At 31.5% G+C, this 23,956-nt stretch overlaps 1 protein-coding gene across 3 annotated transcripts in view; it reads left to right on the top strand.

Annotated features, from left to right (window-relative positions):
* Positions 1-22,005, top strand: part of LOC129217328 (glutamine--fructose-6-phosphate aminotransferase [isomerizing] 2-like) — a 38,512-nt gene extending 16,507 nt beyond the window's left edge. Inside the window, exons 7-19 of one of the 3 annotated variants that reach the window (XM_054851608.1) lie at positions 561-622; positions 748-827; positions 1,382-1,405; positions 1,795-1,812; positions 5,123-5,261; positions 5,335-5,405; positions 5,483-5,769; positions 6,446-6,566; positions 8,788-8,945; positions 9,298-9,540; positions 10,728-10,880; positions 10,956-11,132; positions 21,632-22,005. In XM_054851608.1, the coding sequence (XP_054707583.1) occupies positions 561-622; positions 748-827; positions 1,382-1,405; positions 1,795-1,812; positions 5,123-5,261; positions 5,335-5,405; positions 5,483-5,769; positions 6,446-6,566; positions 8,788-8,945; positions 9,298-9,540; positions 10,728-10,880; positions 10,956-11,132; positions 21,632-21,676 (1,578 nt within the window). In that variant the 3' untranslated portion in view covers positions 21,677-22,005. The remainder of the gene's footprint in view (positions 1-560; positions 623-747; positions 828-1,381; positions 1,406-1,794; positions 1,813-5,122; positions 5,262-5,334; positions 5,406-5,482; positions 5,770-6,445; positions 6,567-8,787; positions 8,946-9,297; positions 9,541-10,727; positions 10,881-10,955; positions 11,133-21,631) is intronic. The other 2 variants (XM_054851609.1, XM_054851610.1) reach the window with 2 other exon arrangements.
* Positions 22,006-23,956: the final 1,951 nt, after the last annotated feature.

Here is a 23,956-nt window from a genome sequence, read left to right as displayed (position 1 = left end):
CGCTTTTTAAACATCTTTTAAAACATTATTTCAGACTTCTCTTTTATTGACTTAAGAATAAACAAAAACGTTCAGAGGTAATTCTAGCATTTTATTTTGTTTTCTTTTGAACTGATGAAATCCTAAGAACTCAAGTTTGAGCTTCCTTTGAGGACGTCAGAAAAAAAAAATCTCTGGATTTTTTTTCTAAATTGAAGTTGTAAAAACGCAGTTTTACGCTATCAAGGGGATTCTTTTCCTGATTCCCCCCCTCGAACTGGAGTCTTTATAATGCAAATTTAAGTCATCTTTGACTTGAAAGGAAGGAAGGAGTGCACTCGGAGATTTTCCCCTGAAAAATTTTGAAAATTGAAGTTTTAAAACTGAAATTTTAAACAATATTTGGTGACATTCGGGTAGTCTCGCACAGAATGGATTGAAATTAAAATCTTAACATTGAGGAAAACTTTGATGATGAAAAAAGTGTGGGGGCAGTTGCCCCCTTCTTGTCTCTCAAATCGCCGCCACTGCTAAAATGTAGTTGAAATGAGAGATAATAAAATATTTTTCACTGCTTTCAGGAAGGTGCATTTGCTTTGGTGTTCAAGAGCTCAAAGTACCCCAATGAATGTGTAGCAACTCGGTAAATAGATATCATGTCTAGTTTTAATGAATAAATTAATTGACATTTATCGTTGATTTATTTTAACTGAGAGTATTAACTGTTATTAATGCTTTTTTATATTTCAAAGACTCATTTTATTTCAGGAGAGGAAGTCCTCTTCTCGTAGGCTTCAAAAGTCAAACCACATTGACTACTGATTATATTCCTGTATTGTATAGTAAAGGTAGTGGTTCACTATTTTACTTATGTTTAGCTGCTGTTATTGAAGCATATTAAAAATTGATTTAAAGTTTGTGATTGCAAAGAAACTAATTTGTAATTACTGAATATTTAATATTTATTCATAGCTTCTCTGTTATCTCTCAGTGTGCTTTGTAATTTGTTTTAACTAAAAATAATGTGAGTATAACTGTTTTTGTGATACTTCTCAAGTCATTAACCTTGTTTTCAGGCCCGTCATTTCAAAATTTTCTAGGGGTATGGGGGGTGAGACGGTGAAAGTTTTGTGTTCAATACACTTTATAGAGAAAAAACAACAAAGTATGTACAGAAATGCCTACTTTCATTATGATTCTGAAATCCTGGGAGGGGGGATCAATTAATGTTCTCTGATCGCCCAAATGACGGGCCTGCTTGTTTTTATCTCACTTAAAGTGTGTTTATAAAACGTTGTATTGCCCTAATTCATCTTTTGTAATAATTCTTTGCATTTCTAATTGTGTATGTGATCTTTATTTCCATGCATGCCTTTTTCTACATCTATGCTCGCAACTTCAGATTTGGAAAATCAGAACAAGCAAGGTACATTTTTTTTTATAATACACATTTGTTGTTAAACTTAAATGCCAGATCAGTAAAGTTAAAACTTTTTGAGTGTTTGAATATGTTAATCTATTTTTTTTTTAATCACTAAATTTATTTCTCAACTAATAATTAAACAGCGTATCAAAAGTTCTCAGACTGATATGCTACCATCTTATACTACATTACTTCTTTTCCATTCAAATGTATGTTGCAATTTATTATATTCTTTAACTGATTTCAAATTTAATGTGATCTCATTGTTCATGGCTTTCTGTCTGTTTTTTATTTTCAAATTTTTTACAAGTTTGTTTTTCTTGTTTCTGACTGTGATCCCTTGCTTTTCCCTACCTGTGCATGTTGACTTCCTTCGTTGCATCCCTATCTAGATGACAATAAGGGATCAGGTACTCAATTTTACTTCATTTACACACAGTGAAATATTTACTAATCAAATCACAGTAAACTCCCGATTATCCACGGAATAGGGTAGCACAGTAACCCCGGATAAGTAAATTCGAGGATAATCCGTGAATTAGATAAAAACGATGCTAGTGTAATGAAATAGTGCTTGAAAAGATCACACTTGCACACTTTTAAACTATATCTAAAGCAATAAGAGTGTATTTAACCCGTAACGGGAAGGTGAAAAAGTAGGACATAACAGGGGACGTGATGTCTCAGACCGCTCTATTTACTAATTTTTTAAAAATCGCGTCATTAAGATACATTCCTGTAATTTCCCTTAGATGTTCTTTGAACTCTTATTAGCATGGAGAAAAAATATTTTTGAATTTTGAATCAAAATACACCTTTTCCAAGAAAATTTTGCTAGAGTCTTTTTGCTAAGATTTTTCGAGAAAATCATATGCTGCAGCAAATAACTAACTACTTGTAATAAAAATGAATCTATTATTTATTGATGATTTCATTTTAGTTCTTTAATATATACAGAACATTTTAGTCCCATAAAATTGATCATATCACGTTACGGGAAAATATTGACAGCGCTTGAACAATTAGTATTTCGCTTCGTATTTCGAGAAATAATTAAGCCTTCATTATCCCTAAAACATCATTGTGTAACGTCTCAACCTTATTTAGAATATTTTGCATCTCTTCCGCACAACACGGATAAGATGAATGAACCTATGTCTCCGGATCTAACGTTATAAGAGCCATGTCTAATACTGCCAAAAGTTGTAACACTGAAGGGAAGGTGCGATTTCAGACTGCTGCTAAAGAATGCAATGAAATTTTAACCAGATGCGCTTGACTAAAGCTACTGATAAGCAAGGAGGGTGTTCAAGGTCACAAAACAAAAAGCTATCGGGAAAAACCATTCAATCGGAGTGAAAATGAAATAGGGGTGATCCCATGAACTTTCAAGCAGTCTGTGAGACCGCACCTCCCCTGTTAAGGGTTAAAATTTAGAAAAGAATCACTCCTTATTACAAATGGATTACATACATACACAAATAAATCCTGCAAGCAGATTACCTGTAACAGATTAATCCGGGGGTCACTAAACATGCAAAGGTGAAGGGAAAGTAATTTTTTCAAGACAGGTCCGATCACTCGTTTACACACTTAAGTAGTGTCGATCAAAAAATCAGCAAGTAGGGTAAGTCTAATAAATATTAAGCAGTGTCAATCTAAAAATCAGGTTTCAACTAGTCAGGTTTTGGTGACCTTAAAAGGTTTAATGTCATTGGAAGGGACGAGGAAGAAAGCAATAAGAATGTCTAAAAATAAATTTTGCACTTGTTAAGTTAAAAGGTGTGCATTTATCGACATTCAGTTAATCATCAATGATTTTTTTTTTGAATGTATGAAAGGTCATGGATAATCTGCCGGCAGATAATCAGGAGTTTACTGTGTGTTTCTAATGTCTAATTTATTAATTCTTATTTCATTGGAATTTGCTTTCAAATGCCTACTTGGTATGATATATAACTGTTGTATTTCTTTTTTAATTTTCATCATTTATTGAATTAATACTTCATTTGATATATTATTTTTCTGAGTAATTCTAACTTTTGTTCTTTTCATGATCTCTTTTATGTTTTATATGTATTAAGTTACAGTGGCCGCCGCTTGTATGAATTACGTTTGTTCTAAACAGTTTTGATTCCATAAAGCGACTGATTCAATCAAGCGACTAATTCACTAAAGCTGCATTTTATTCTGTTTTTGACAATTTGATTCATTAAAGGGCTGGATTCAATTAATCACTGGTTCAATTACCCAGCGTCCACTGTATTTAGTATTGATGTTTTCTTGTTTGAATTGATTTTTTTTTCCATTTCTTAGTTTTGCATGTTTAATAATATGTTTGAAAGCAGTCTTAAAGCACTCTTATTTGTTTTATAAAATTTTGATAAAACTGTCTGTAAAATATTTGTTATATTTTAAAGTATCATGCACACAGAAAGTTTTTAAGATAAAAACTGCTTACACAATATGTTGGTCATTTTTACAGCATAATGTTAGTGTGATAGATTTTAAATCTAAGATACTGGGAAACATTTTCTCCATTTGTTGGTAAAAATTTCTCCAAAGCTGTTATTTGCTCTTGAAAATTTTCTAAATATAATTTAATTATCAGCATAATAAATTTATACAGAAAATTTTATTTTGATAATAATATGAGGCAGTGAGAAGCAAAGGGATGTAAGTGGACTATTTAAGGTTTTGAGTAAATCCTGTTTAAGTTCAGATCCTAGGTAGGCCTTCATATTTATTTTTGTCTTTAAATTATGCTGTACAGCAGCACCTACTAGGGCTACTGGTACTATTTCTTGCTCAGTGGAGGAGAGGTTCTCCTATTATTTGTACGTGTTATCGCCAAATTTTTAACTTGTCACTTATATCACTTTGTTTCTCACTGCCTCATATGTAATATAGTTTTTTAAAAAAAAGTTTCAAATGTTTTGCTACAAAGTAATACATAGCCAACTTCTTTCATTCTGTTTCACAGTAGAAAAGGTATAGGTATACAAACAATATAAAGAACACAAATAAGCATAAGATTATCAGCACTATTAAGCTACTTCTTTCTCTGTGGGTGGAAGCAGCATACTCAAAAAGGAGGTCTCACAGGTTTTGGAACACATTATGAGTCAGCAAGTAAACAAAGTAAATGTATTTTTTAATATAATCAAAAAACAGAGACGTTGTAGTAAATATTGAACTTAGAAATAAGGTTCCACATTTAAAGTAATGTAAAATCATATGTTAAAAGGACAAGATGACAATAATTTAAAAAGTAAATAGGACAAGAATCATATATACCAATTTCTTATCAAAATGGATTAAAAAGACTTAATGAATTTCAACATCTGGGACTGGATATACAGTATAACCCCAATCTAACGTTTGTCAAGGGAATGGGAAAAGTTATCGTTAAATCAAGGATATCCTTAAATCAAGGAGCACATACATTCAATGCATTTAAATCCAGACAAGTGAAATGTTTCAATAAATTGAGGAAATTGTTAAATGAGGTATCGTTAAGTTGAAGTTATACTGCACTTCAAAATTAGTCTGATTAAAAAACAATAATAATAAAAAACCCTTAATTATTTTCCAAAGTATAGAGACTAAAAATATTGATTTAATTATTCATTTCATAATCATTAAATAACATTTAATCATGATTATGTTGCATGCATTTCAGTAGATTTTTTTTGCTAATTTCATTTATTTTCTTTCAAGACCTGCGAGCTCATCAGTCACGTCCATTACCTATCAGTACTGTACAAGCTCAAGGAATCCACAGATCTGATTCAACAACAGAATTTCATCCGGTTGGTGACACAAAAGAAGTGGAATATTTTTTTGCATCTGATGCAAGGTATAATTCAAAATAATGAGATTTATTTTTGCTGTATTTATGTGAACATTTTTAAATTTAATTATTCTCATAGTGCTATTGTAGAACATACAAATCGTGTTATCTACCTAGAAGATGATGATGTAGCAGCTGTGAAAGATGGCTGTAAGTACTTAAGCTACATATTTTCTTGGCAAATATTTTATCTCTTTTTATTTCTTATTTTTTCTTTTTTTTTTAAGATCTGACCATTCATCGTCTGAAACGCTCTCTTGATGAGTCAACTGCAAGAGAAATTATTACACTTAAAATGGCAATTCAAGAAATTATGAAGGGAAGTTTTTCTACTTTTATGCAGAAAGAAATATTTGAACAGCCGCAGTCTGTAATTAATACTATGAGAGGAAGAGTCAATTTAGATGCTGAAATTGTTGTCCTTGGTGGTATTAAAGATTTTATACCTGAAATAAAACGCTGTCGTCGAATAATAATGATTGGATGTGGAACAAGTTATCATAGTGCAGTTGCTGTAAGTTTATCTATGTTTCTGACGTCATAAAACCTCTTAATTTTGCTGAAATATTAAAAAAAAAGAAAAGAAACATCTAACCATAATAAACGTATTTTTTGTTTTTATTACATTTTTGTATTTTAGCCCTCTTGTTTGTCAGCCCAATTGACATAGGATAAAAAAAAAACTTTCATGTTGTTCCTGGCAGATGCAAGATTGGGGCTCTATTGCGACTGTTTATGCTAAAATATAGTATGCATTAAACAATTATGTTCTCATACTTTCTTGTATGAGACTTTCTTTTTCTCATACTTTTTTAGATTGCACTAAGCTCAGTAGACAAGTTGGGCGAGAAGAGTGTAATTTGACTTGGCATGTGCACATTTCTTCACAATATACCCAAGTTGCTAAGATCTGTGGCTGCTATCTTTGTGTGTGTTATGCACTCTAGTAACAGTTCAATGTACAAGTTCAATGTAAACTGAAAGGAGGATTTCAAAAGCATGCAAAAGTTTACCTTGTTTAAAAACTTTTTTAACCTTTTTTTTTGTAATGTAAATCTTCGATTTTTCTGAATAATGCTTGACGTAGATGTTTTATACACTTCTAATGATATAAATATGCATGAAAACATTCATGCATAATTTATTTCATTTATCATACAATCATTATGTCAAAAAAACTTTATCCTTAGACTCGACAAGCTGTTGAAGAGCTTACAGAATTGCCTGTGATGGTTGAGCTAGCAAGCGATTTTCTAGATCGAAATACTCCAATCTTTCGAGATGATGTTTGCTTCTTTATTTCTCAGTCAGGTAAGAAAATCTTTATAAAAGTGAAATATCGGGGCTAGGTAGAATGTTAAAATTTTTTTAAAGTTTGTATCACCACCAACCTAGCAATGTTTAAACTATGTTCTTAAACATATAGTTGATTTCACTCAGATAATCAATTGTTCTAAAGATCAAGGTTTATAATTGTACAAACCAATTTTAAAATTTGACTCTGATATTGTAACATTTGAAAATAATTTTTGTTAGTGCGAAATGATAAGTTTTTGTAATTAACATTTAAAATGTTTTTTTGAGATCTACTGATCTCTATTGCAATACTTATTTAGTTTATAATGCTTGTTTTGATTTTAACTGTTTAGTATAATTTGTTAAGTGCATGCTGGGCAAAGTGAAATAGTTCATTTTTTTTTTATCCACTTATGTATTCAATTGTTAATTCATTCATTTCCCAGTAAGCAAAATATCTTGCCTTCATATTGCATAAAAGTTGACATGCAAGAAAAATAACCTTGCATTAATGCTGCCTCAGTATGTATGCTGTCAGTAGGCTGCCACACTATTGACTGACAAGGTGTATGCAGCATAATATCAGGAAAATATCAAAGTAGGCTGCTTTTGTAATCCTGCATACATATTGATATGACAGGATAATATCAAGATGTTGTCATGACAGTGAAATCAAGCTGTAGGCAAGATGACCTTGCTTTTGTAATATTGCATACGTATTGATATGACAGGAAAAAGTCAGGATACATTGTCATGACAGTATGAAATCAGTACGTTTGAAAGTTTGTTGTTTTATCTGTTTATTTATTTGTATTATTTTCACTTCAAACTCGAGAATTAACTTTCATTCTTTAATTATTTCTGTTATTCTTCAAGACTGATTAGTTTTCTAGCCTAAGAATATTTTCTCAAAGCTGTCATCTGATCGGAAATTCATATAAAAATATTAATAGTACTCGCAATTTAATTCAAAAAATGAAAATTTCTTTGTTTTTCATAATATTTGACTTATTTTTGAAATTTGTGCTTGACATAAAATGCCTGGTTAGGAATAATTACGGAAGTTTTTATAGCACATTCAAGAGTAAAGATAGCAATAAATAAATAGATACAATAAAATACATTTCTGAATGGATGTCAGCATTGAAAACATCTCCTGGACCAATGAATTTATCTTCAAGAATAACATAAATAATCATTGAAAAAAAATTAATCTTACTCGTGAGATTGAAGTGATAATACGAAATTCTGGGTTGCATGTCCTTTGTTTCAAAGTCTAGGGACGAAAAACCTTTTTGTTGGCCATTTCTAACATTGATTGCACATCATGTGCGATATAGCTTGTCTAGTACTATATAAATAAACAACTGCAGTTATCAATCATTCATTAGTTATTCCTAAAACAATACTATTCCACACTAATAACCAAGCAACCAACTTAGCGAAGCCTAATAAAGAATGCAACTCCACATGCAGCATGGAGCTCCTAGACTGACTGTGTCGAAGGAGGAAGATAACATGGCAGCAATGCAAGGGACTCTGGGTATAAAGAACTGTGCGCATGCGCAAGTATCGATGAAGGTCCACCTGTTCTATTGTGCACTAATTACCTTGACGGCGGTGATAGCATGAAATCAATACCATCTTGACAACGTCAACATGTATGCAATGCTGATATTGTAAGATAATATCAATATTGGTATTTTAAGATAAATGCAATGTTGCAAACGTGTTGTTATTGCAATATTGCTTTTTAATTTTTATGCAACCTTTATGCAGTATGAAACATGTCAATATTGACACCGTTAGTATAATATCAAGATCTGTCAAGGTTGATACAAGAAATTTTGCTAGTAGGGTTACATTATATTGTTTATTAATTCACTGGTTTATTCAGTCCTTCACTATTTTATTCACTCATTTATTTTTCTCAAGTATTTATTTATTTGTTTCTTGTTTTATTATTTATTCTTTTCCTTCTTTATTCATTCATTTTTTAAATCATCAAATAGAAAATATTTTAAAATCTACTTTGTCCCGTACACATCATATATCACACACCAGGAATGCTTCCAATTTGTTCATTAAGGTAAAAAATTTAAAAGTAATTTATCTAAACTATCTCACTTTGCCCCGCATTCCTCTATTCAAATTTATTTATATTGGATGAAAATCATATAGCATAATGATATGAAATCACAACTGTTGCATTAAAAATCAATTCTTTCTCCTCTAGGTGAAACTGCAGATACTTTAATAGCTTTAAGGTACTGCAAACAGCGTGGCGCATTGATTGTAGGAGTGACCAATACTGTTGGCTCAAGTATTTGCAGGGAAAGTCATTGTGGCATACACATTAACTGTGGGCCCGAAATAGGGGTTGCTTCCAGTAAGGTAAATTTGATTTGAATTCTAATTCTGTCATTGATTTGCACTTTAATTTTAGGATAGAGATAAGATGAAATATGACATTTTGTGGCAAGGGGTCAAGTCAAAAATGTTGAAAATATGTGACATCATTTATGGACAGCCTCTGAAGAAATAATCAGAAAGTAATTTGCTTTTGAAGCCTGACCTAGTCAATACATGATCTCTTATGATATTGCAATGCGTCTCAGTTAGGATTTGAAACAAATGCCTTTAAAACTGAAGTTTCATTATATTTTTATGTAGAGAGCTTCTTTCATTCAAGTAATATTAAAAAAAAATGAATTTAATGTTTTATATTTGTTATATTTTTCTATAGGCTTATACGAGTCAATTTTTGTCCCTTGTGATGTTTGCACTAGTTATGTCAGAAGATAGAATATCCATGCAGTCAAGAAGAAGTGAAATAATCAGAGGACTACGTAGTCTTCCAAAACAAATTGAGGAAGTGTTAAAACTCGATGATGAAGTTCTCAAGTTATCGAAAGAGTTATATCAACAAAAATCAGTGTTGATTATGGGTCGTGGTTACAATCATGCTACATGCCTGGAAGGTGCCTTGGTAAGAATTAAATTTGTTTGACATTTTGTTAACTTTTTCTCAACAGCTAAATATATTAAAATGAATATTGTAGCAGCGGGACAGCTAAAATAGTTTATAACATTAAATATCATTTAATGTTTAGAGATGTTTCATGGATTTAAACTGGTTATACATGTTGAAATAAAAGTATTCACTACTTTATTTTGATTAAGTTTCACATTTTTAATTTAAAATTACACTTTTTAGAAACACTTTTTGCTTAATTTTTTTTGTTGCTCATAAAAGTCATAGTTAAGTTAGATGGTTGATTTTCAAGTAAATGAGTTTTGCGCTTATTATTTGAAGTATGTTTTGTAAAGGAAATAAGAAATTACTTCAATAAATTGCCATTAGAAAACCTAGATTCATTATCAAAAGAAAAAAAAACTGATAAATATTTATTGGAAAAAATTAAGGACGGTGGAATATTTTACTGTTATTTGAAAAATATTGAAGGTATTTATTGAATTGTTTTGTAATTTAAATTTTTTTTTCAGATTACAAATTCTCTTTTATTCTATTAAATTCCTATCCTCTCTGTTCTTCTATAGCTAAATTCTTTGCGTAGCAGAAAAAAAAATACTTAAATAACTTAAAAATACTTTAATACTTAAAAAATACTTTTATATTTTTATGTAGACTTTTGACTGTGTTGCACATGTGCATTTGTAACTCATTGTAGCATAAATTTTTAAATTTTATTCCTCAAATGATTCAATAAAAAAAAATATATGCAACTTTTTTGATAAGAATATTGTGTATGAATTTTCTGCTGAAATTTTCTTATGAAATGTTTCGCTGTTAAATCTACATAAAAGTATTAAACAATTTGTGAGCCAAGGTAAGAAAAACAGGTTTAGACAGGGTCATACCAAGTCAGTAATATGCTTTCTCTAAAGTGATGTCATCCAGACTAGAGCATGCTCAGAGTGAACATGACATCGCTGAGGGAAAAAATAGTTTCTGTGCATGTCAAAGTGTGGTCACCACTTCGTACAAACTTAGTTCATAGCAATTGAGTAAATTTATCAAGCTCATAAACTGCTTGTTGCATTGATGTACTCAATTTTTTGGCTTTTAGTTGTTCATTTTATCTTTTTTCTGCTAAATCTTTTTTTTTTTTTTTTTCACTTGCCTGTTTAATGTGAATTTCGTTCATTTTTCAGAAAATCAAAGAGCTTACATACATGCATTCAGAAGGAATTCTTGCTGGCGAATTGAAGCATGGACCTTTAGCTTTAATTGATGATGCTATGCCAGTGATAATGATTATTACAAAAGATCCAGTTTATACAAAGTGCATGAATGCACTTCAGCAGGTAGCTGCTTGATTCATGAATTGATTTTTATGAAAGCGTTCAGGTGTGTGTGCTACATTTTGAGTTATTTCACAGGTCATAGCACGAGGAGGAAAACCCATCATAATTGGTGATAAAGGAGACAGCGAGACACAGAAACATGCTTTCAGCTTCTTGGAGGTTCCACACACAGTTGATTGCTTGCAAGGAATATTAACTGTGATTCCGCTTCAACTTCTTTCTTACCATATTGCAGTGTTAAGAGGATGTAATGTGAGTATTTTCCAGGGTTCGTACGCTCCTTCAAAACTCCTCCAATACTCCTTCATTTAGGAAATTTTTTCGAAGGGCCCTTCAAATTACTTCATTTTGGTTTAGACTCCTTCAATACTCCTTCTTCTTTACTAATAATAAAGCAGAAAGTCTCTCTGTCCGGAGGATGTCTGGATGTCTGTAGGATGTCTGTAGGATATCTGTAGGATGTCTGTGACGCGCATAGCCCCTAAACCGTTCGGCTGATTTTCATGAAATTTGGCACAAAGTTAGTTTGTAGCATGGGGGTGTGCACCTCGAAGCGATTTTTTGAAAATTCGATGTGGTTCGTTTTTTATTCCAATTTTAAGAAAAAAAACTATCATAAATTACGAAATTATCGTAACGTGGAACCGTAACATTGGTACAAGCCAATTGGCGAGAAAATTCACCATACATTATTTGTAAATATACAAGCGAACCAAAAGACCTTTAATTTTTCTATTACGGGCGAAGCCGTGCGGGTGCCACTAGTTTTTACATAAAATACAACCTTCCTCTATGACAGTAACTTAAAATTTTTCGATCGACAACTTAACTTCGTCACAAGGGCAAAGGTATAAGGGCAATTTTAATGTAGTAATTTGTTTATTTATCTTTTTCATAAAGATGTGATTTACAAATTGATTATAGAAGTCATAAAAGTTGAAAATGAATATATTATTAGATGGATTAAGACAATTCATAAGTGAAGTAAAACATGCTCAAATGGTGCTTGGCTATTTTTTAAGTTTTATGATTATTGTTTTTCCCTCCACCACACTCTCAGCAGCAAAGATCAGGTTTTTAATTATTATTTAATTATTTAAAAACACATAAGTAGATGTACTGTATTAGGTGATTGTGTTAAAAGGACAATTGTTTAGTGAATCACAGTTATGATATTATAAAAAGGTTATCACAAGTGATGTCATGCCTTGAGGGGGAGACGGGTTCATGAAATTGTGACAAGAGGAAAAGAGAGTAGAACTATATGTAACATCACACAGTTATTGTAACAATATGTTTACAAAAAATATGACATGTGACAAGAGGAGGAGTAGGTGAAGTGTGACATATAGTGACAAAGGGGGTTAAATATGTTGAAAAAAGTGTGACATCATTTAATGACAGCCCATTAGTACTCCTTCAAAACCTTTTTTTACTCCTTCAAAACTCCTTCATTTTATTTCCGAAATTGAGTACAAACCCTGATTTTCATTTATTAAGTGTTTAAATGTTAGAAATTAATTACTAGTTTCTTACCGTGAAATAGATGTCATTTAGAAGATGGAAAGCCGTAGTTTTTGAACGCAGTTTTAAAATAGGGGCGAAAGAGTAAATAGCAGAATTTTTAAAGATATTTTCTACATTCTCTGTGCTACAGTTGTGAAACTTGATATTTAGGTCACAGTTGAAATGGGTATCAGGGGGTGTAAGGAAGTTGAACTTGAAAAAACAGGGTGGCGACAGATCATGGAAATCAGGAAGATCAGGGAAAAGTCAGGGAAATATCTGGGAATTTTGAAAAAATTACAAAAAATCAGGGAAAATTGATTTTATGAAGAAAAAATTTTTTTTTTTTGCTTTACAAAATTAAGTACTCTGATTCCCTATGCATTTTCAGCCAATTATCTGTTAAAAAAAAAAAAAAAAAAAAAAAAAAATTAATGAGGTGCGATTATACACTGCCGCATATTTGTGCATCTCAATGTCTTTTTCCTCAATGTCAAAGTATTGAATCTTACTTATTAACCACAGGATGAACTTCCTAAGATTGCTTCATGTCTGTTAGGTTGTTTATTTTACCTAGCTTAAAATTTCCTTTTACGCTTTCAATGCTATGTAAAATAAACAACCATACAGGCAAAGAGGAAGCCTTCACTAATGTCTTAGCTTCTTTGCCTTTATTCCATTGTCTCGAAGTAATTAGCGTACTGTAATCACGATTTCAAGAAGAAATCTTTGGTTTTTGAATTAATACTATAAAAGCTTAAAAGTTATTACTTTTTCGTGTTTTTAATTTAATTGCTAAAATTGAACTTTCAATAAAAAAAACTTTGTTTTTTGCCGTTATACTATTTGTTGTTACCGCAGATCATGAATGTTTTCTTTTCTTCAGACTTAAGTGATTCTTTAATTTTATAACCAAGTTGTATTCTTCTTTTATATATTTTGAAATTAACTAATTGCTTTTTTTCATGCATTCCAAAGTTGTTTGTTACAAAAGCAATCTAAGATTTTTTTTCGTTACATACTGAAATCGTTTGAAATAGAGTTAACTTGTGTACTTAAGTAAATATCTTTATTTTTTTATTGTTAAAATGCTGTATTCATTCATTAAAACCTATGTTCTTGATTAGAGAAAAGCTCCCTATGAATGGATGTCAAATGGTTTCATCTGCTTTGCATAAATATGTCAATTAATTATATAAGAATAACTACATTACTTCTATTCTTTCACTATTACTTGTTATTCTTGCAACAATTATTATACTGTTTGAAAACTTAGTTCAAAATAATTTCAATTTCTTTTTAGTTCTATCATAAATACACATATGTTTTTAAGAGTAATTTTAATAGTTTCTTAAAATTCTTATGCTAAGTGGTTTCTGGAAGTAAAGTTTTTCCCCAAAAAAATTTACTTGATATGTTTTTTTAACCATTTTATTAAAAAAGTAGCATTTTTTAAAAATATATCTTTAGTTCAACAACTTTACACAACTTAAAATGTTTAAAATATTGCATTTTATACAAACATACAATGGATTTCAAGTAGAGCAAAGAAAGAAAATCATTATCATTGGTAACGTAAATCAGGGAAATTTCGTGAACTTAATCAGGGAAATCAGGGAAAAGTCAGGGAACTTTTTCTCACAGTTCCTGTCGCCACCCTGAAAAAAGTAGCAGCAAAATGTATCTTTTTCTTGTTTACATTGAGAATTTTCTGCTTATTGCATATATTTTTTTCTTTTATGCATTGAAAAAAAAAAAAAAAAGGTGTTCAACTGAAGAATTTTCAAAAATGTCTCACAAAATTTTATGCTACTTTCAAGCATTTTTTTTGTCTTTTATGCATTGGAAAAAAGGAAAAAAAAAAAAGATGTTCATCTGAAGAACTTTCAAAAACTTCTCACAAAATTTTATGCTACCCTCAAGAATTTTTTTTTCTTTTATGCATTGGAAAAAAAAAAAAAAAAAAGATGTTTATCTGAAGAACTTTCAAAAACTTCTCACAAAATTTTATGCTACCTTCAACCTGTGGCTTACTAAGAGGTTAATCGGAGTAGCTCTTATCAGAGGCACAACAGCAAGAAGGGCGGAAATTTGCCAAGATTATCCAATTTTTTTTTATTTTTTTATTTTTAAGTAAAATACTTCAATGATTTTTCTGTATAAAAATTAAAAAGGATAGAGCTAGAAAGGGGGAAGGGGGGAGGAACTATCCCAAATGTTCCAGAAAAAAAAGGGGCTTTGCATGTGTGGAACATTTCCTGGGTCAGTTTAATAATAGCCCCACTTAATTCTTATAGGCCGTGGCAATCAGTGAAACCCATGGCAACAAAGTTGGTGCTACAGAGCACCCCTGTTTCCATTACTTTGACATTGATTGGATTATAAAGAGGTTTCCAGTAGCACCTCTTGCGGTAAAAATGGGTGAGGTCCAATCAAAAATATAAATAAACTTTGAAACATTGATTATGATTGGTGGATGCATGAGCTGCATTGAAATGTTGACATTGATTGGTGGATGCATGAGCTGCTTTGAAACGTTGACAATGATTGATGGATGCATGAGCTGCATCGGTTTAACACAGAAAAGTCAAAAATTGTCAAGGCCCGTAAGCCTATTTAGTGGGGCCATGGTTTAATACAGCAATGGAGCAGTGGCCTATCTGAGATGGGATAGGGATGGCTTAATAAGGCAATGATAAGTGCAGATTCTGGTTTTGGAGGGGGTCAGTTCCAGAAGGGCCATAGTGTCATTTTTGGGTGCAAATAAGGGGTCTGGTACAAATATTTCAAAATATAAGTCCCCAAAATGCTGTTTTTGGCAGTATTTGCACATTTAAGGGGGGGGGGGGGGAGGGGTACGACACCCATTCTGGATTTGCGTCTGCCCGGATGCTCCTTCTTTTTTTTTTGGGAATGGGCAGCATTCCAACTCTCAATGGGAAAAGAAATAGGGGGTGCTAATACTAAAGTTCACCATGTGCGCTAGACCCCATTGGTACACCACTGCATTCAACAAATAATTAATTTATGTATATTATTTTTTAATAATCTATTAAATAATGTCTGTAAGGGTAGAGGCTGAAATTCTGTTAATTTTGCATTGATTCATTTTAACCTTTCATTAAAAGATGCATCAACCATTCAGGTTGAATTTGTGATGAATAATAACTTCTTATCAACACTTACATTGAATTAGATTCATAATGTTAGCTGTTGCTTTATTTCATTACTCTAAATTGTGTATAGTCAAAACAACTTTGAACTGCCACAAATAAATAAATAAATAAAGTAAAATAAATAAAAATAAAGTAAAATAAAATCAGCAATTTTAGTGCAATTGATTGATATTAAAACTGCGTTGATATTTATGTTTCTTGCATTATAGCTAGTGCTCTTAAAAAAATCATCATGCATTTGTTACAAACTTTTATCAGTTTAAAAAAACAGAAAAAAATTGCATATTAGTACGCATAACAAAGAGGGAAACGAAGGGCTATTGTAAAGTTAATGTTTAGTTTTCAATTAATGCCTTTACTGAATTGTATATTTTTTGTCACAATTCAAAGTTAGTTTTTTTAAAAAAAATTTTACATCAAAAGTTGCAAGATGCAATTCAGCCAGTGGAACATTTATCTAAACACTTAAATATGTTGTTTGCTTTGAGTTTCTATGCAATAATGAAACAGTTAATTATTGGACTATAATGTGCACAGTTTTGCTGAAATCGTGTATTGAATACAGTGAAACCTCTCAGGAGCGACCACTCTCCGTTCTTGAAAAAAGTGGTCGTTAATGGAGGTTGGTCGCTCTTAGAGGTCGTTAGGTTATTTTTTAACATGCAAAGGTAATATAGCACCTATGGAAATTATTCATATTCTTCCTGCAGGATAATCAAAAGCAATAGAATAAGAACGTTTAAACAAAGAAACTTCTTTTTTTTTTTGAAATTTTTAATGTAAAACATAATTTTTATATGATTTTTACATTTAAACACTATTTAGTAGCGTTAAAATATGTAAAGAGATTTACCTGCTTCAGGCTTTTAGTTTCGTCTGAAACAACTTTAGATTCTAACTTAGCTTTTAGCTGTAAAAATAAATTATTAATGTCCTAATTATTAGTGCAATCTGAGTGCAACATAAGATTATCTATCTCTGTTAGTTTGTTGAGCTGACAGCCTTGATCGTACAGCATCCGTCAACCCCACGTTTTCATCACCTTCATTAAATGTATAACATCAATACATTTCTCGAGCGTGAGATCAACTCGCTTTTTTGACATTTTTACTGTGATGTTGATCAAATGCAGATCCAATGCAACACTGAAAAAAATACTTTAGCTATTCGAATGAGCTGTAGATTTTGTTCACTCTAATGACCTAGGATTGGACCGTTCCAACACCCCTCTCCGGTAGTAACCAAGAAATTCCAAGAAGCAATCCTTTAGAGAACTTCTATTCTTATCACCCTTCCTGAATGATTGGGGACGCACACCTGACTTGACTGGTGATATACCTGTGCAACCTTTTAACTTCCCAAGGGTTCGAAAAATTACGCCCTCCTTTTTGTGACATTTTTGAGGTTTAGAACAAGAGAAGACAAGAAAGGAACGTGTTTGAAACCACAGGGAGAATAGATTTTAATCCCTTATTCTGGTTTCTTTCCACTTCTGTTAACAAGAGAAGACTGATATGTGTGTCAACTAAATGTTCTATTGCTTTTTGTTGTCTCTCTTTTTTGGTTTCTAACGAAAAATTCCTAGCATTTGTTACAGCTGAAGTTTTCGATATGCCGGTCGTTGTGAGAGGTTTCGATGGTCTTTCCCAGAGGTATTTTAACATTAGGTATATACGGGGGAAAATCGGTGCCATGGAAAATTGGTCGTTAATAGAGGTGGTCGCTGTATAGAGGTGATCGTTCATAGAGGTTTCACTGTATCTTCCATTAGGCAGGGCCTGATTACTGAATATAACAACTAGGCTATGCCTTAGGGCCCCTTCTACTTAGGGGCTCTCAAATGGCTAAAACTATTTTTGTCTATGGCTAAAATTGCAAAGTTTGAATACAGGGGGCCAGGGCCGGATTTGGAAGTGTGGAGGCCCCGGAGCAAGGAAGGAGTGGAGGCCCCTAATCAGGGTTCAAAAAGATCATCATATTTTCGAAAAAATATCCGATACTTTGATATATATCCGAATATTTTGATATATATGTATATATCTGATATTTTTGACCCGTGAAAGTTAGGATATTTTGTAAAAAAATTATTGTGGGGGCCCGTCTACCCTCCCCTAAATCCAGCCCTGCAGGGGGCCACAAAAAAGTATTTGACCTAGCGTCCCACAATATCTTAGTCAGGCCCTGCCATTAGGTGCTGGATGTTAAAAAGCATGGCTGAAAAGAAAAGATGACATTGAAATTTCTTTAAAAATGGTCTAAGAGAATAAAAGTTATTGTGGAACTTACATAATTATGTCTTATTACATAAGTGAATATGTCGTTTGGATTAGAAATTTTTAATATTTTACCATATTTTTAATGGCAATAGAGAAGAAGTGGGTTTTAAATAGGGGAGATTGAGGGCTAGAAGTTCCATTTTTCAAGCAAGCTCAAAATTTGTTATGAAAATGTAGTTCTAGAATTATTATTTTTAGATTAAAATATAGTAATATGTGCTTCTATGATGTAACAGCTGCTTTTTGTGCAGTATTTCGAAAGATTTTTTTATAATTAATTTTATCGTACCAAAAATCGGGAAGGAACCACTTGCTCCTTCTTGGGGCTAGTTGTTCTGCGGGTGGGGTAAGTTGTTCCGATATTGACACGACTATGTTTAACGATGATGCTTTTGTCATGAACATTGTTTCGAGACAAGTAATTAGTTAATGGTATATTTTGTGATAAAAAAATAAATGTTGATTAAAAAGAAGTGTTTATTGAAAGGCTAATAAGCAATGTTGTCCGAATAATCAGATGTTTTTTTTTAAAACTCAAAACAAACTAAACTTATTTTACATTTTAGCATTGATAATTTGTATTTAAAGGCTCAATGATTGCCTTTTAAGCACAAATAAATATATTAAGGCACAGTTAATAAGCTTAGTAACATTATACTATATTAACATAGTAAAATATAGTAAAAATAGAATAATATAGAAAAATTAAATAAAATATTTAGCAGCTTTTGTAGCTAATAAGCTATGATAGCTAGTTCAGTCTGCAATCATAACAGAAAACCATTTTTGACTATAACTGATACGATACTTTGCTGACGATCCATTAACGAGGTTAGAGCAAATGATAACAATGAACTCCCAATTACTCGCAGGCGGATATTATTGCTGATGCATTTATTTATTGTTTATTTTTTCTTTATTTATTTTTGTGTTTATATATTGCTGAATATAGAAAATACTTATTTTAACTAAACATGTGCAAGATCTACTTTCAGACATTCTGATTTCTTTCTTTCCCTTTTTTCCCAAAGACATCAAACTCTCCTCAGTCACCGAAACCTGACTATTTGAAACCCGATTTTTTCACCTACACTCCATATGCCTGTAAATGAGTGACCGAGTCAGTTTTGCTAGAAAAAATTCTCCTGCTTTACACTTACTTGTGTTTTTAATTTACACCTCCGATAATGGGAGTCTTACACAAATTTTTGATTAGGCTAAACTCACAAGACTGTCCATCCTCTCTGCCTCCCAAGATATTCTACACTCCCACTCACCATTTCTTTCTACTTTTGCACTCTGTTAATGTTTGTCAAAATGACATATGCCAGCATCATCAATGCTAGACTGATAACCACTTGCAAACATTACAGACTATTAACATGAGTTATTTTTAAAGATATTCTTAGAGCTTACTTGTAGTTAATTATTTGTAAGTACAAAATTGTCTTTATGAAATGTAAATATCTCCAATCTCTCTCTCAACATCAGCAGCGAAGTGTAAGAGGAGGAGAAGATAAGTTATTTTTCATTTATTTGAAAATAGTTTTATTTTACATGCTGTCAACTAGATAACTAGAAGCCCCAAGAGACCGGCTAAATTCTTCAATTTATTGGTAACTCGAGTTGTGGGAATCTCTTGCAACCTTTTCAATACTTTTGTACCCAATGAAAACTTTGGGATAAAAGAATATTTGAGTTATAAGCCTTCAAGTTATCTAGAGCTGACTGTATTGAATTTTAACTTTAAAGGGTCTTCCGATTGGAACAGTTAGATGTTGGCGGCTATGTTGTTTGGATGACCTCTGTCTACTCTGCTGTTTATTATTCAGTCACTAATGCCAAATCACCATGGCAAGTTACAAGATTGAGCAACACTTCCAAATGATAAAACTTTACTATCAAAATGAGTGTTTGTTTGTGCAAGTGTTACATATCTTGTGCTCATTTTATGGCTGATGCGGTAGCCTTTCACAGCCATATATAGGATGATAGCAACAGACATCAGGAAGGGTAATGGCACCAATAACAGACATGCTTAAGACATCACTCTCAGGTTAACTCAATTTTCTAAGCCTTTTAACCTATTTAAACTTTTAAAACTATTTTTCTGTCACATCTCTTGTAAGGTTTCACTCTTCTGGATCCTCTGAATTAGTTAATTCTAATTTTATTTGCTCAATTTCGAAAAAAGGTCTGACCCCCAGTAACAGACACCGAAAAATCTGATGATACCCAGTAATAGATAGGATGAGGATATGATGAATAATGGAGAAAATTCCCTTTTTCTCTTCAAAATGTGCAAAAGTTTTTCATTTTTAGAACTAAAGCCTTGTTAAATTCAAGTGAACATGAAACAAAAGCTGACCTGATAGTTGCTGTTCATAACCTTCCACCACTGCCTTGTAAATACCAACTGGCTCAAAAAATTCACTCTGATAACACTAGATGGTTGCATTGTACTCATGAGGCACAGCTACATCAGTTTTACCTGCCTAAATTTCTCATTATTTAAATCCAAACTTATGACTGTCTTGTTATTGGTGCCGTTACCCTATACCAGATAAGAATGTATCCACAAAAATTTACTATTTTGTATGGATTTTGGGCCTGTTGTGTCATTAGTCCGTATTTTGATTGAACCACTTGGATTCGTGCCACCCTGATTCCGTGGTAGATATTGTAATGATGTTACATGTCATACAAAATGGCATGCATGGGCCTTAAAAAAAATAATAATGAATACCTCACACATAGCCTGTTTTATTTCATTTCAACATCCACCAGCACTTGTTGAAAGACCATTTACTTTTTCTTCCCAAACAATCTCTTTTGAAATCTCGTCACCGTTTTATAAAATCTATTTAAACTAGTGAGGTGACTTTAATTGTAATCCAACAACTGGCCATCTTATGCACCTACATTTGGCTAAGCAGTGACATATTTCTCTTCAGAAACATAGAGAAAATTTTATGCAAAACAACAACTTTTCACATTTTCTCCTATTTCTGTGCAATGGAGAGGAGATTGCATGAGTCTGTAAGATGGGTGCTTGCAGTGAAAGTGTCACATTAATGTGCTATGACTGCTTTTGTTCCTTCACTCACTCGACTGGGACATTTGGGTTCTTGAGAACTTGAAGATAACTGTTTCAAATTTTATTCAATAATTGTTTAATTCTGTGAATATGGAAAAACATTGATACATATTTATTCATTGTGGTAAAGATGACTTGGCTACATTTAAAAGGATAAAAATTGCTGAATTTCTCAGTTATCGGAGCATTTTCAGTGTTGTCTGAATTTACAATCAACAAATATTTTAATTTTGATCACATTCTTGTACAATTAATAACTTGTACACTTAAAGTAAAAGCAATTTTTCTGTAGTATACAGTTCTAAAACTCATCACGGATTTAATAATATTTTTCAGAAAATGTTTTGAACAGTGGCGATAGATCAGGGGACTTGCCATCTACCTATGAAAAAAATGAAAAAATCCAAAATACTTTAGAAACTTTTTTTTAAATAACAGAAAGACTAATGAGGAGACAAAGATTTCTGTGTTTTCTCTAACTGTATGAAATTTATATGAGTTGCTAATGCTCAAATTTATTTCATCTAGTAGAATACTGTCTTGCGTAAAACATTGAACCTAGTTAAGGTTGGAAACCTTATTTGTTTGGAAGCTAGCTTTTTCTCAGAGTTCTTGATTATTTCAATTGAATGTTTCGCATATATTTTGAATTTAATTTGAGAAACAATTTCAATCTTTTTATATTTCCTTTTATAGGTTGATTGCCCAAGAAATTTGGCCAAATCTGTTACTGTTGAATGAAGCTCCATTGCTATTTTACTTACAAAAAATGCATTCCACACTTTTATTATTAACTTAAAATATTAGAACCCTAAATATTTCTTATGAATATGGTTTTATCAAAATGAATTTAAGCTGATCTGTTTTTTCCTATTTCTGTTTAACTAAATATTAAATTTTTCACAAAGTTAAAATGTTTATTATAATGTTACAGTTTGGAAAAATATTTTTAAATTGTTATGTTATTGTTATATTTAAGTTTAAATTCTTCAATTTTGTAAAGCCTGTTCAAAAAATGTATTAAAAATATTTTTAAAAATGTGAGCTGTATTTTTGAAAGCTTGTCGAATTTTAAACATTAAAATATTCGTAAATTAAAAACTGAAATCTTTTTGCTAAGAATCATTTGTATTTTTTATTTATTAACATAATAAATATACACTAAAACAATTGTTCATACACAGCATGGTGCACACGTTAATTACATGAGCCTGCCAAGTAAAACTTTTTGTTTGTTGCCTAAAATAAAAGATATGATTTTATATAATGTTGATGTACGGAATCTGTTGACTTCTATCACCGAACATTTTCTCGCAAAATCACTTACATGTACTGTATAACTGTGCAAATTTTAACAAATATTTTCAAAACCCTTTTTTATTTTGATGAAAAAACAATATTCAATGTACACATCTTGCCGAATTAAGTTATATAGTTACTCCTTAGGCATACAGAAATTACGCTGGAGGGAAAATAAAATAAATTTAAACAGGAAGTAAAAATTCAATATAAAAGAAAAACCATATTTCTGATAATGAAATAAATATCTTTGTGCTTGATATACCTACGTTGTTTACCTGGGTTGCCGTGCACCTGGAAAACAAGGAAAACTCTCAATTGTCAGGGAAAATGAAAATCATCTCAAATAGTCAGGGAAATGTCTGTTAATATCACAAATTGTTGGAATTTCTGGAAATATCAGGGAATTCCTTCCCAATTTTTCCATCTGATGGATGAAACCGATGCGCCATTCAGGCAAAGACGCTGCTTCACGGTAGATGTCGCGTTCTGGACATGTAAATTTTCCTGATGGTTGAAATAAAGAAAATTCAAGCTCATTTTTGAAGACTGTATTGGATAAGGCTGAAAAATAAAAATAAGTAAAAAGAAATATCCATATGAAAGTCATAAAGTTCTGATTTAATATTATTACATTTTATTTTGCCTCTTCAGAAAAAAAAAATAAAAAAATCTAGCCATGCTTAGAGCTAAAAATTACTAGCATTTTCTGCAATGCATTGTCTAATTAGTATCTAATAGCCTTCATTCTGCATTTTTTTTCTTTGTCTCAACATTTTTGCTTTTATAGGTTGAAACTTGTTTTTTTTTTTTTTTTTTGAAACATGCCGACACTGAAACTGACTTTGCTGAAAACTGCTTAGTGCGTTTGAAATTTCAGTCCTTTTTCAAAAAAAAAAGGAAATTGCTGATCTTTTAAAGCATTTTTAATCAATGTAATTAAATTTTTAGTTTATCTTAACCTAGATATTGATTACAGTGATATTGATATATTTTTAAAGCATCATTTAATTCATAAAGGAGGTTTGGTTACATTAAAAATATGTTGTATTGGTATTTAATAACATAAGTCGGCATTCATTAATCTGAAATTTTTTCTAAAAGCAAATGGAAAACCTGAAAATGTGGGGGAATTTCATTCTTGAACTTTTGTGGCAGCCCTGTTTACTGTTGTTACATACTTTTGATAGTTTGTTTTAACAGCACGGTTAATGCATACTTATTTCTGTAATTTTTTAAAATAAAGTAACAGTTGAAGAATATTCTATAAAGTGTTCATTAATCTTTCTGAAGAATAAGCCATTTTCAGCGACTCCTTAGACATCTTAAGACAAAAGAAGTTTCATTATGCTACTACTCTAATTGTTGGGTTATCTGATATAAAAAAAACCCCAAAAATTATTGTTAGTTTATTAGTTAGTTTCTTAGGTAACAATGTCAATTATTATTGCAATTGTAAACAGTTGAAAACTCTGCCCGAGTGTCTTCGATCCCCTGCTTTGCTATTTTTCTCTTTAAGGACAATTAAGATTTTAAAGTAAGAGAACCTAGCTGATTCTTAAACTGAACAAGTGATCATTGTGAAGTGAAATCTTTGCTTTGGAAAATCAATACAGCATAATGCTTTAGGCTGAGAAAAATTAGGAAGTTTTTGAATTTCCCATTACATTTTACTTAAAATCAGTTAAAGATCAATATGATGCCAATGAGGGGGCGTGGACA

The sequence above is a fragment of the Uloborus diversus genome, chromosome 2 (genome assembly GCF_026930045.1).
Source record: "Uloborus diversus isolate 005 chromosome 2, Udiv.v.3.1, whole genome shotgun sequence".
Classification (NCBI taxonomy): domain Eukaryota; kingdom Metazoa; phylum Arthropoda; class Arachnida; order Araneae; family Uloboridae; genus Uloborus; species Uloborus diversus.
This window is presented reverse-complemented; position numbering and strand designations above follow the sequence as displayed.